General features: G+C 39.3%; 1 protein-coding gene across 1 annotated transcript; it reads right to left on the reverse strand.

Moving 5' to 3' along the window:
- Positions 1–9,875: 9,875 nt before the first annotated feature.
- On the reverse strand, positions 9,876–13,579 carry LOC143714556 (uncharacterized). Its single transcript, XM_077205778.1, has 3 exons — positions 13,497–13,579; positions 12,384–13,226; positions 9,876–12,226 (listed from the first exon to the last, which is right to left on the reverse strand). The coding sequence occupies exons 2-3, from the start codon at positions 13,155–13,157 to the stop codon at positions 11,105–11,107; spliced, it is 1,896 nt and encodes a 631-aa protein (XP_077061893.1). The 5' UTR covers positions 13,158–13,226; positions 13,497–13,579; the 3' UTR covers positions 9,876–11,104.
- Between the last annotated feature and the right edge of the window lie 1,055 nt (positions 13,580–14,634).

Genomic DNA, 14,634 nt, shown 5'->3' on the forward strand with positions numbered 1-14,634 from the left:
TCTGGATTATTCGGGATTTTTTATTTTATACAGAAATAAGTTATTTATAATTCAGATGAGAATAAAGTTAGTGTTGATTAAAATGAAGGAAAACAAATATATTGATCTGAAATATAGCACATTAATTTAAAATTTATTTAGGTTCAATTACCAAACATACAATCTTAATTTAATTTAAAGCAAACAATACATTTAAAAGATATGGGTTGTATGCACTTTTTTTTAATAAAAAAAGATATATATCCAAAAAACAAGGCCTTAAAGGGTTAAACTCTTGTCACTGTAACAGACACAATCTCTCTCTCTCTCACACACACACACACACACACACACACACACACACACACACACACACACACACACACACGTCAAGTCACTTCCATTTTAGATGCAATATTGAATAAGCAGAAAATTCGGATTTTCTGCTCTGAAAATATAAATAAGCATAAAAATTGAATAAGCACTTTTAATATTCTAAACAGAATAAGCACTAGTCGCTAATGAATAAGTACTAGTACTTAATGGAATAGATACTAGTATCTAAAAAATAAGTACTAGTAGCATGAAAATAGAGACTAGTAGGTTAAAATGATAAAATGTTAAAACGGCTTGCCATATTGGCTCAGAGAGAGAGAGAGAGAGAAAAGGACCATATTCAAACCAAAATATCTGACTTCCTCTTGGTCTGAGCTAATGACAGTTAATTAGAAAGTTGTCCGGCTTGATCTGAACAATATGCGTACCGAGTTTTATGATTGTAGGTAAAACTAACCCCCCCACTTTTGTCAAAAGGTGGCGCTACTGAGTCCCTGCACCACGCCCGTTTCTGAAACTTTGCACATGTCTACTGGCTAATAAATGTGATCTGTCTGTCGAGTTTCATGCAATTTCAAGCAATTTCAGGCATGCTAAGAGTCTCAAAAGCATCCAAAAAGAATTTTAAAGTTTGATGCATTGCCACGGCAACAGTATCAAAGATATCAATAATCCTTTCACAGGTCTACATCTGCCGTGTATTTACATTATACAGATGAAGTTTGAAGCAAATCGGGTTAAAATAAGAGGGTGATTTCAAAGCATTTTGAAAGTGACACACTTCCTGCTGCCAGTTGGTGGCGCTATAACTTTGACTCACAATAGTCACATCCATGTGATCGGCCTCTTACAACGAACACACTGCTGAAGTTTCATTAAGATCAGCTAATGTATGCTGAAGTTATAACACACTTCCTGTTTCACGTTTCTCGCCATAAATTCGTTTCCTCGCCACGGCCAAACCGTTCGAGATATCAAAAATCCCCTGGCAATTTTTCATCCTCAATGTCTTGACTTCATGCTGACCGAGTTTCGTGGCATTTCTTTGAATTCTCTAGGAGAAGTACTTTAAATTCCATTGCATGCGTTTTACAAACAACCCTAAATAGCCGACTTCCTGTTGGGCTGGGGTAAAAAGTAAGAGCATGAAGTATATATGAACCGATGAGATCTATATGTGTACCGAGTTTCATATTATTACATGCAAGCGTGTTTGATTTATGGACCAAGTTTTCGGACCCCGTTCCAGGGGGCGCTGTCGAGCCCCCCTGACACACCCGGGTACCATCTTCAGCCCAGCCCTGATGGCCGCGGGTTCTGACCAGTGTGCAAAGTTTCAAGAGTTTTCGAGCACGTTAAGGGCCCCAAAAGTGCCCGAATAGTCGTAAGAAAAATATAGAAAATGAGTTTCCAAACAACCCATAATAACCGACTTCCTGTTGGGCTGACGTAAAACTTAGAGCACGAAAGTTGTTTGGCCCGATGAGATCTATAAGTGTACTGAGTTTCAGATTATTACATGCAAGCGTGTTTGATATATGGACAAGTGTTCAAACCCCGTTCCAGGGGGCGCTGTCGAGCCCCCCTGCCACGCCCGGGTACCATCTTCAGCCTGGCCCTGCTGGCCGCGGGTTCTGACGCGTGTGCAAAGTTTCAAGAGTTTTTGAGCACGTTAAGGCCCCCAAAAGTGCCCAAAAGGTAGTAAAATAATAAAAAGAAGAAGAAGAATAATAAAATATAGCTGCGAGCAGCGATTACGGGCCCAAGCCGGTGGCACCGCAACCCCGGTGCCTTTAGTTACCTAAAGGCACCGGGGTGGCGGTACCGCCGGCTTTGGCCCTTCATCGCTGCTCGCAGCTATATTTATATATTTTTTTTGTGTGTGTGTGTGTGTGATTGAGTCTGTTACAGTGATTGTTTAACCCTTGTTAAAGTTTAGGCCTTGTCTTTTTGGATATATATCTTTTTATATAAAAAAATAGCATACAACCCATATATTTTAAATGTATTGTTTGCTTTAAATTACATTGAGATTTGTATGTTTGGTAATTGAACCTGAATGAATTTTAAATGAATGTGCTATATTTCAGATCATATATTTGTTTTCCTTAAAATTTGAACTAACACTAACTTTATTCTCATCTGAATGATAGATTATTTATTTATGTATAAAATAAAAACACATTTGATTTTTCTTTTTTAATCAATGTAGAATGTGTAACTGAAAAAATAAACAGATTAGGGCTCTGTTCGAGGACAAGAAATAGTTTCAGCAGCGAAAATAGTTAAACAAAGATCACAGCAGAACCATCGAGGATCTCACAGCAACGCGTTCTCATTACTGAATGATTCAGCATTTTGAACGAATCGGTTGACTCAAAGATTCAACGATCAATCCATAATCTGTCTCATTCATGAATGACTCAGCCGTTCGAACGAATCGTTTGAACGAATGAATCAATGACTCGCTCATTAAGACGGTCGCCTGGAGACACCTAATGACGGTTTAGTGATATGTTTAAAAGTATCATTCTTTCCAACGATTGTTAATTAACTCATATTTGAAACATAAGCTATATATATATATATATATATATATATATATATATATATATATATATATACACACATGTATACACAAAAATAAAATAAAAACACATTTGAAGCGTGTTTGCTTACTAAATTGTGAGCTGAACGAAAGTTGCAGCAAAGATCAGCAACAGGAGTCAAAATTCATTAATCACGAGAGTGAAGAGCTGACTGAAAAAAATGATGACGGAATATTTTGTGTAAAAGCGCCTATTTAAGCGAATCTGTCATTTACTCATTTGTTGTTGTGTTTTACCTGAAAACCGGAAACAATCGGCCCCCGATATGGTGCTAATTTTAAAGTGACACTAAAAAGTATGCGGCTGCACTGGCATTCATAACGGTGCGCGTCCATGGCGACGAGCGAGCAGAACAGAGCAAACGTTTTTTCATTTCTACTTCATTCGAGCGCACTGCGAGCGCCACCACTATAAATGTCCGTGCGGACGTCCTTATACTTTACTTTCACTTTTATATTAGCGATTTAAAAGGCCTCGCTGGTGTCTAACGTCGATTAACCGGTGGGAAAAGATCCTCACAGCCACATACCTAATATATTTATATTTAATTACAATAGCCATACCTGATAAAAAAGTTTTATGTACTGAGTTGATATCATTTTGGACACAAGAGGGCAGTATAGCCCTTTGTATTACTTGATGTATTTATTTTTTAACTGAATAGCACATTCTGGCTGTTTTTAAACTTGTACATTATTCTTAAATTGAAAACAAGAATAAAATGGGTTTAGTTCTGATATTTGTGTAATTTTATCTAGAAATAAATGGTGTATAATTAATTTTTTAGAAGATATGAGGCTTTTAGTGTTTACTTTTTTGACATGACTTTAATCCCTCGCCATAGCAAAACAATTTGAGATATTCAATAGCCATTCACAATTTAGCTTCTTTAATGTATTTTCATCATGTTGAAAAAGTTTGGTGGGAATTGAATAAACCACTTAAGAGGAGTGGGTAAAAAATCAGAGGCTGATTTTGCCAAAAATCCACATTAAGACCAAAATAGCCCACTTCCTGTTGGGCTGGCTTAAAGTTGTTTGGCCCGATGAGATCTATATGTGTACCAAGTTTCATAATATTACATGCAAGTGTGTTTAATTTATGGACCAAATTTTCTGACCAAGTTTATGGACCAAGTTAATTTAATTAATAAACTAATTATATAAAACTATTTTCAATGCACTACAATTCAACTGGTTATATGCCTTTACTTATTAATACAACTTATTTAAAAAATACAAGGCGTAAGACATTTATTTTCTTTTTTAATGCAGGCCAGACCTAACAGCAGTGAAATGGTTAATGTAGCCCCCCTCCCCCTCCCCCTCCCCACACTCACAGACACACACACACACACACACAGAGACGTAGGCTCAGAGAGAGAGAGACATAAAATGACAATTTTCAAACCAAAATATCTGACTTCCTGTTGGTTGGAGCTATTGAGTGTAAATTAGAAAGTTGTCTGGCTGGAGGAGAACAATACACATACCGATTTTTATTACTGTAGATAAAATTAATCCCCCCACTTTTGACAAAAGGTGGCGCTACTGAGCCCCTCACCACGCCCGTTTCTGAAACTTTGCACATGTCTACTGGCTAATAAATGTGATGTGTCTGTCGAGTTTCATGCAATTTCAAGTATGCTAAGAGTCTCAAAAGCATAAAAAAAGAATATTAAAGTTTGATGCGTTGCCACGACAACAGTATCTAAGATATCAAGAATCCATTCACAGGTCTACATCTGCCGTGTGTTTACATTATAGTGGTGAAGTTTGAAGCAAATCGGGTTAAAATAAGAGGGTGATTTCAAAGCATTTTGAAAGTGACACACTTCCTGCTGCCAGTTGGTGGCGCTATAACTTTGACTCACAAGAGTCACATCCATGTGATCGGCCTCTTACAACGAACACACTACTGAAGTTTCATCAAGATCAGTTAATGTATGAAGAAGTTATAACACACTTCCTGTTTCCATTATTCGCCATAATTTCGTTTCCTCGCCACGGCCAAACCGTTCGAGATATCAAAAATCCGCTGGCAATTTTTCATCCTCAATTGCTTGACTTCATGCACACCGAGTTTGGTGGTGATTGGACGAATTTCCTAGGAGAAGTGTTTCGAATTCCATTGCATGCGTTTCCAAACAAACCATAATAGCCGACTTCCTGTTGGGCTGGGGTAAAAAGTAAAAGTACAAAGGATATATAAACCGATGGGATCTATATGTGTACCGAGTTTCATATTATTACATGCAAGCGTGTTTGATTTATGGACCAAGTTTTCGGACCCCGTTCCAGGGGGCGCTGTCGAGCCCCCCTGCCACGCCCGGGTACCATCTTCAGCCCGGCCAAAGTTTCAAGAGTTTTCGTGCACGTTAAGAGCCCCAAAAGTGCCCGAATAGTCGTTATAATAATAATAATAATAATAATAATAATAATAATAATAATAATAATAATAATAATAATCCTTAGGAAAACAATAGGGCCTTCGCCTTTTCAAGGCTTGGGCCCTAATAATAATAATAATAATAATCCTTAGGAAAACAATAGGGCCTTCGCCTTTTCAAGGCTTGGGCCCTAATAATAATCCTTAGGAAAACAATAGGGCCTTCGCCTTTTCAAGGCTTGGGCCCTAATAATAATCCTTAGGAAAACAATAGGGCCTTCGCCTTTTCAAGGCTTGGGCCCTAATAATAATCCTTAGGAAAACAATAGGGCCTTCGCCTTTTCAAGGCTTGGGCCCTAATAATCCTTAGGAAAACAATAGGGCCTTCGCCTTTTCAAGGCTTGGGCCCTAATAATCCTTAGGAAAACAATAGGGCCTTCGCCCTTTCAGGGCTTGGGCCCTAATAATCCTTAGGAAAACAATAGGGCCTTCGCCCTTTCAGGGCTTGGGCCCTAATAATCCTTAGGAAAACAATAGGGCCTTCGCCCTTCCAGGGCTTGGGCCCTAATAATCCTTAGGAAAACAATAGGGCCTTCGCCCTTACAGGGCTTGGGCCCTAATAATCCTAAGGAAAACAATAGGGCCTTCGCCTTTTCAAGGCTTGGGCCCTAATAATAATAATAAATAATCCTAAGGAAAACAATAGGGCCTTCGCCCTTTCAGGGCTTGGGCCCTAATAATCCTTAGGAAAACAATAGGGCCTTCGCCCTTTCAGGGCTTGGGCCCTAATAATCCTTAGGAAAACAATAGGGCCTTCGCCCTTTCAGGGCTTGGGCCCTAATAAATAATCCTTAGGAAAACAATAGGGCCTTCGCCCTTTCAGGGCTTGGGCCCTAATAATAAATAATCCTTAGGAAAACAATAGGGCCTTCGCCCTTTCAGGGCTTGGGCCCTAATAAATAATCCTTAGGAAAACAATAGGGCCTTCGCCCTTTTTGGGCTTGGGCCCTAATAATCCTTAGGAAAACAATAGGGCCTTCGCCCTTTCAGGGCTTGGGCCCTAATAATCCTAAGGAAAACAATAGGGCCTTCGCCTTTTCAAGGCTTGGGCCCTAATAATAATAATCCTTAGGAAAACAATAGGGCCTTCGCCTTTTCAAGGCTTGGGCCCTAATAATCCTTAGGAAAACAATAGGGCCTTCGCCCTTTCAGGGCTTGGGCCCTAATAATCCTTAGGAAAACAATAGGGCCTTCGCCCTTTCAGGGCTTGGGCCCTAATAATCCTTAGGAAAACAATAGGGCCTTCGCCCTTTCAGGGCTTGGGCCCTAATAAATAATCCTTAGGAAAACAATAGGGCCTTCGCCCTTTCAGGGCTTGGGCCCTAATAATAAATAATCCTTAGGAAAACAATAGGGCCTTCGCCCTTTCAGGGCTTGGGCCCTAATAAATAATCCTTAGGAAAACAATAGGGCCTTCGCCCTTTTTGGGCTTGGGCCCTAATAATCCTTAGGAAAACAATAGGGCCTTCGCCCTTTCAGGGCTTGGGCCCTAATAATCCTTAGGAAAACAATAGGGCCTTCGCCCTTTCAGGGCTTGGGCCCTAATAATCCTAAGGAAAACAATAGGGCCTTCGCCTTTTCAAGGCTTGGGCCCTAATAATAATAATAAATAATCCTAAGGAAAACAATAGGGCCTTCGCCCTTTCAGGGCTTGGGCCCTAATAATCCTTAGGAAAACAATAGGGCCTTCGCCCTTTCAGGGCTTGGGCCCTAATAATCCTTAGGAAAACAATAGGGCCTTCGCCCTTTCAGGGCTTGGGCCCTAATAAATAATCCTTAGGAAAACAATAGGGCCTTCGCCCTTTCAGGGCTTGGGCCCTAATAATAAATAATCCTTAGGAAAACAATAGGGCCTTCGCCCTTTCAGGGCTTGGGCCCTAATAAATAATCCTTAGGAAAACAATAGGGCCTTCGCCCTTTTTGGGCTTGGGCCCTAATAATCCTTAGGAAAACAATAGGGCCTTCGCCCTTTCAGGGCTTGGGCCCTAATAATCCTAAGGAAAACAATAGGGCCTTCGCCTTTTCAAGGCTTGGGCCCTAATAATAATAATAAATAATCCTAAGGAAAACAATAGGGCCTTCGCCTTTTCAAGGCTTGGGCCCTAAATAAATAATCCTAAGGAAAACAATAGGGCCTTCGCCTTTTCAAGGCTTGGGCCCTAATAAATAATAAATAATCCTAAGGAAAACAATAGGGCCCTGGCCTTTTCAAGGCTTGGGCCCTAATAATCCTAAGGAAAACAATAGTGCCTTCGCCTTTTCAAGGCTTGGGCCCTAATAATCCTAAGGAAAACAACAGGGCCTTCGCCTTTTCAAGGCTTGGGCCCTAATAAATAATCCTTAGGAAAACAATAGGGCCTTCGCCTTTTCAAGGCTTGGGCCCTAATAATAATCCTTAGGAAAACAATAGGGCCTTCGCCTTTTCAAGGCTTGGGCCCTAATAATAATCCTAAGGAAAACAATAGGGCTCTGCGCCCTTGCAGGGCTTGGGCCCTAATAAAATAATAGCTACGAGCAGCGATTACGGGCCCAAGCCAGTGACACCGCAACCCTGGTGCCTTTAGTCACCTAAAGGCACAGGGGTGGCGGTACCGCCGGCTTTGGCCCTTCATCGCTGCTCGCAGCTATATTTATATATATAAATATATATAAAAAGCCGGTGGCACCGCCACCCTGGTGCCTTTAGGGTTATTGTGCATGACGTGCAAAAACGTAACCCCACTTTGACTGTCGAAAAAAAGTGTGCTGAAGAGCTTGCATCAGTGTGGGCTCTGCAAAAGTGCGCATCGAGGGCACATATCAACCACAAAGTATGCGTGAGCAACCTTCTGAAAGGTCAGGTCTACATCCAGGTCTACAGCTGCCGGGGGGTGTTAACATTATAGTAGTGAAGTTTGAACCAAATCAGGTAAAAATAAGAGGGTGATTTCAAAGTATTTTGAAAGATACACACTTCCTTCTGCCAGTTGGTGGCGCTATAACCGGGGTGGCGGTCCCACCGGCTTGGGCCCTTAATTGCTGCTCGTAGCTATATATATGTATGTATATACATATATACATATTAGAGTTGAGCCGGATACTCGGCTGAAACGAGTATCCGGTACGGATAAAGCACTTTTGCCGAGTACGAGTATAATACGAGTAATACGAGTCAATATCTGTGCTCGGATTGAATAAAAATCCTCATTGGGTAGCTGACTGTGTCTGCGTTCTGTGATAGACTAGTCACAACGCCCCTCCCCTACACGCATACAGATTTGATTTATTGTGCTGCTGTGTCCCGCTCTGCTCACTCACACACAGAACACTCTCTCCCTCTGTCTCTCCCTCAGTCACTCAGGTTCGCGGGTCTTTTTTCCGTTAACGTTTAGGGTTTCTTCAGCTTCAGGTTTGTTTTTTACTTCGGTTTGTAGTACACTTACTTATTAACCAGTAGAGTTCTGGTAAACGTGGGGTTTGTTCAGACGTGGTGCTTGGTAGAATGCGACTCGCGTTGCGTCTCTGCCAGTCGGAGTTTTTTTTTTTTTTAAACCGTTTGTTTTACTTCATGCACTGAGTGTCTGACACTTTTTGCTGGATTTCATTAAAAAAAATAAAGGAAGTAGTGGTATAAAACTATATTACAAATGAATTAGCTAGCAACACACACACACTCTCTCTCTCTCTCTCTGCCGGTCATCTGATTTTTTTTTTAAACCGTCCCAGGTGAAAAAAAAATATACTTTAGTATATTTCAAACATATTCACATTTTCAATAGTACATTTTAAATATGCTAAGAAATAAGTGTACTATCTGTAAATATGTAAAAAGTACACTAACATCATGCTTGGACCAATTTTGGAATTAAAACTTTGAACACACTTTAAAATAATTGTACTACAATACACTTTTAAGAAATATATTATATAAAAGTATACTTTTAGTTAATTGTATATTTAATTTCTAAAGTGTACCACTAGAACGTCTTTTAAAAACATGTTTTTTGTATATTTTAAAATGTATGCTTAAAATGAACTTTGTAACAGTTCACTAAAAGCTTATTTTACAAATAAACATTTAAATATGATGAAATTTTAGACTATTTTAAGTTACATTCGAGTAAATATTAAGTAAACTCACTCATGCTTGTATGTAAGTACATTATTTGTACATTTCCTTTGGAATGTTTACATGTATTAATGCATAATATATTGATAGCCCATTCATAATATTTTTCAATAAAATACACAAATAGCTACTCCCATGTAATGTTTAATAAGTTTATATTGTTACAATACAGCTTACACACTAAAACCATGTCAAACACAACACTAAAAGCACACATCAAAAGGGTACTTGCACACAAGAAATTTAGAGTAACAGTAAGTTGTTTAAAGTTGTTGCAGCCACTACATTGTGATTTTGCAGGTGGCACCCCTCAAACTACATTAGACAAATAAATGGTGACTACATTGCATGCAAAAACAGTCCAAACATTAAAATCCTAACCAGTGTTCAAAAAATACGAACATTGTTTTTTTATTGTAGGAAAAAAATGGCTAATGCAAATAACAAAAACAGATCATGTGGGTCTTTGGTACAGGACAAATTAGGGGAAGTTGGTTTGGCATCAATATCTAAAATGCTGTAGAAGTAGCTCCTATACGATCTTATTACTTTTTAGTCACTTTCAACAGTGTTAGGTAGTGGAATGACATACATTTTGGTCTTCGACTTAACCATTACACATTTACGTTTCAGTGATTGAGGATGCACGGCAAATACATTGTTAGTGTGAGACACTTCATTTATAAATGTGGAGGATATATTTAGCTGAACATCTCTACAAACCTTTCCTCCGCTCTTGGCAAGCTCTTTTACTAAAACACAGAAGTCATTTGTGGCAGATGCTGAAGGTGTCCCATTGTCAGATGTAAAAGCCACTAGGGTCATAATTTCACATAATGTCCCATCACTTAACTGTACAACCGAATTATTTCTCTTTTTAAGGGTAGTGTTGTTATATGAATGATAAACAACACTGCTACAAATAAATCGGTCATAAAAAAACCCTGAATGAACTGTCACTCCTTTAAAATGTTCAATAGCCATCCTTTGCAACACAGATGTGCTACCTTTCTTTGGGCATCCAAAACCTCTGACATTATTTTGAAACTCCCTTGACTTATTTCTTAAGCCAGAACTACTTTGTAGTTTCTCAAATAATTTCCTTATGCTGTCATTAGCATTTGCCATAGTAGTGCCTGCTTTTACTGAGAGACTTCTCCACCTAAGGAATCTTTTCACTATTTGAGTTGGCACATGTGTTGTTCCATTGAAAAACTTAATCAACGTCCCATTAAATGATTCAAATGGAAATGTGGATGTGGCCCACAGTGGTCCCCAGTTGCGCACACTTGCTGCCAGGTGCATTAACAAATGAACATTGAAAGACACATTGGCAGCACCATACAGTTTCTCAAAGTTAAGTACAAACTTTCGCAGAGCTTGTTCTGCCACATCCACATGGCTCACTTTGATGGCATCCTGTAGAAGAGTGTGCATTGCAAAAACTAATAAAAATAGGTGATTCCAGTACTTTTTTTTCAAAATGCCATTTAAAACAGGCAGTGCATAAAACAACAAAAATGACCGCCACTCAGATGCTTTCCAGAATTTTCTGTCCTTCACTGATCTTGGTGCCCTTGTGACCTCCACAGGTGGACAAATGGCCAGCAATTCCTGGTCTATGTCACTGACCTTTGGAACCCAGGTACCAGTCTTTATTATGGTGCTTACTGTCTAGCCACAGAGATGTAATCTGTTTAGTGACACCCAGGCATACACTGTGCTGGTACTCAGGAACAAATCCAGTTATCATATTGAAGCTCCCAAGTTCCATCAATGGGGATGGGCCTTTCACTCCCATTACGGGATTAGCAGGTGTTGCCAGAATAGCATGCTGAAAATGATCTGTCTCGTTCCGTAAAGGTGGTTCGGGAGTTTCCCAGATGTATGGGCCACCGCCAGTGTGGAGACAGAAGTCACACCCGTATTTGCCATTAAACTGTTTTGTGTTTCTCAGGAGGGGGCGGGCAACTGAATCTGAGGAGCAGATGAGTGAATGAACTTTGCTTGAATGCTCTATGTTTTCAGAGTCCCTCCATTTAATTCCATTTTCTTCCAATTCTTTGAGCTGTGACACAAAAGCTGTTAAAAAAGTGACCATATTTGGCTTGCTGTTACCAAACCATAAGCATGGTATACATATGTTGGCTTGACGATCTTTTGGTAACAGCTCGATGATTTGGCACTGAATTGGCCATATCTGAATGTTGTTACTATTGAAAACTGGAATTCCATCACAATTCCAGATGATGGATATGTCGTCAGCCCCTACTCGTCCACTCTGCTTGAGTTTTTCATATTCTGCCCCACACTGAATATCTGAAACAATGCCTGGAATTGATTCCCTTTTATTTAAATGTGTGTCAGATTTTTCCAGAACGTACTCTATTTGGGTTGATAGAGTAAGTACAAGAAAGTAAGATCCTACCCTTAGGTTTTTTTCAATGTCGAATTCAGCTCTACAAGAAAAACAGTTTTTTGGAGCTGTCTCACTGGGTCCCATGTAGCTTTCACAGTCGATACAATAAAAATGGGGCACATATTGGCCAAACTGTCCATAGGCTTTATGAAAAAGATATGACGTTGCTGGCACCAAGCCAGGGAAATGTTCATTGAACATTGCAAGAAGATCCTCCAGAGCTACTCCTGTCAAATTGTGCCTCAGTACATATGACATTAGTAACAGCAGACTCTGACCTTTAGTGAGGGGAGCACCGGGGTAAACCGGATCGTCATCATGGCATTTCTGTAATAGAATACAAGATTGATTACATTCTCACCTGAAACATAATATGATACAAAAGCAGAAATAGCAATGACAGTGTTGTTCTATTAAGACAGATGAGATACAAATTTAACTTAAACTAATAGTGCACAGATAATCTGTAATTACATGGTTATACCTTCGATCGGTTTGAATCTTGATTCCCGTCTTGCCTTCTCTCTTCTCCTGCTCTCTGTTCTTTTCCACTTCCATCATCTTCCTCTCTGTCCTCTTGTCCACTTCCATCATCTTCTCTGTCCTCTTGTCCACGTCCATCATCTTCCTCTCTGTCCTCTTGTCCACTTACATACTCTTCCTCTCTGTCCTCTTGTCCACTTACGTCATCTTCCTCTCTGTCCTCTTGTCCACTTACGTCATCTTCCTCTCTGTCCTCTTGTTCACTTCCATCCTCTTCGTCTCTGTACATTTGTCCACTTCCATCCTCTTCCTCTCTGTCCTCTTGTCCACTTACGTCATCTTCCTCTCTGTCCTCTTGTCCACTTCCATCCTCTTCCTCTCTGTCCTCTTGTCCACTTACGTCATCTTCCTCTCTGTCCTCTTGTCCACTTACGTCATCTTCCTCTCTGTCCTCTTGTCCACTTCCATCCTCTTCCTCTCTGTCCTCTTGTCCACTTACGTCCTCTTCCTCTCTGTCCTCTTGTTCACTTCCATCCTCTTCCTCTCTGTACATTTGTCCACTTCCATCCTCTTCCTCTCTGTCCTCTTGTCCACTTTCATCCTCTTCCTCTCTGTCCTCTTGTCCACTTCCATCCTCTTCGTCTCTTTCCTCTTGTCCACTTCCATCATCTTCTCTGTCCTCTTGTCTATTTCCATCATCTTCTTCTCTTTGATGTTCTCTCTCCTCAAAACTTTGCTCTTTTCCTGATGTTACATCTTGTCTCCATGTCACCATCCCATTTTCATCACTCTCTTGCTCCACTTCTCGGTAAGTATCTGCATCACTATGATCTCTGAGACGAATCTGAGACAAATGTAAAGTCATTAAGTGAAGCTCAGTCTTAAAAAATAAGCAATATTTAGATACAGGTCTAATGCATTCTACTCCAAAGCTCATTTAAAAAAAAAAAAACAGCCCGCCAACCCAGTATGCTGCACAGAGCTGTGTGATAATAGAAAAGGCTGGCTATATGGCACTAAGCCTAAAGCCATCCAGCATCTAACATTTGATTGAACATTACAATATTAAAAAAATGTCCTATTCTACACATGTAGATTTTTTTCTTGAACATACCTTTTCAAAAACTTTTCTTCTGTAAGCAGATGTTCTAGGAATTGGTGATGTAAAGAGAAATCTCTTGTATAATATTTTTTTCTGTTTCTGCAGATACAGTACAAAGCAAAAATGTATAAAGTATAAAGTTGAAAATAGCAAATTATATATATATATATATATATATATATATATATATGAGTATGTATATACACACACACATGACACATGAACAAAAATCATATGGATGAAGGATTCAAATATAGGAAGTAGTAATATGATAATAATATGATAAAACAATTGGAGATTGATAATATTGAAAGTGAAATTATCTCTCAAAATATATATCCATCAGATGGGCCTATAACTGGGGGCTTATAATATCCAAAAAGAAAAGAGGGGAGTTTTTCTGTAAAGGGAATCAAATATGACATCCTATTAACTTGGATAAAATGAAAGCAATTAGCTGCCACGTTGTTACAATTAGTATATAGTAAATAAAAATGTGATTGCTATGACATTACTATTTATCTAATTGTGAAACAATTTTAATTACGTTATAACCATAGCCTGTATAACATTAAATAACGTAATGCCTTTATTTTATTTTTTTAGGGCGGGATAAACTATTCAATGCATTTCATCAATTGTGTTAACTTACCTTTTTCTGTTGAAGTTTTCTGTGTTTTGTTGATTTTGGCGTCCCAGATTGAGTCTCATCTGAATTCAAATGTTCCTTAAATTTTCGTTATGATGCCATGATGATTTTGAATCACAGACTGTATTAAACAGTCTGTTGTATGTTTTAAATATTTCGGCGCCTAGTCTCTGACCTATCAAGTGTAGCGGATTTGTTGTTAACGTCAAACCAATCAGAGCTGCAGACGTGCCCGTTAATTGCGTCCTATCCTTTTACAGTCTATGGTCCTAGCTTTCTTTGTTTCTCACGTGGATGCAGGTTTACAGGTTAGCAGGACAAAATGTCGTTCCAATTCGCCATCTATTACTTATTTAATAAAACACTAAAAGTGGAAAGTACATCGGTCATTCTTGGTAATTCCGACCATTTCAGTCAAGTGACATCCCAGCCCGACCTTGAGGACGACGATAGCTGGATTGAAATAAAATGTGCCACGAGAAAAGAACCAGATAAGACAGT

This window comes from Siphateles boraxobius, unplaced genomic scaffold (assembly GCF_051911475.1).
Source record: "Siphateles boraxobius isolate OS27281-9 unplaced genomic scaffold, OSU_SipBor_1 55, whole genome shotgun sequence".
Taxonomy (NCBI): domain Eukaryota; kingdom Metazoa; phylum Chordata; class Actinopteri; order Cypriniformes; family Leuciscidae; genus Siphateles; species Siphateles boraxobius.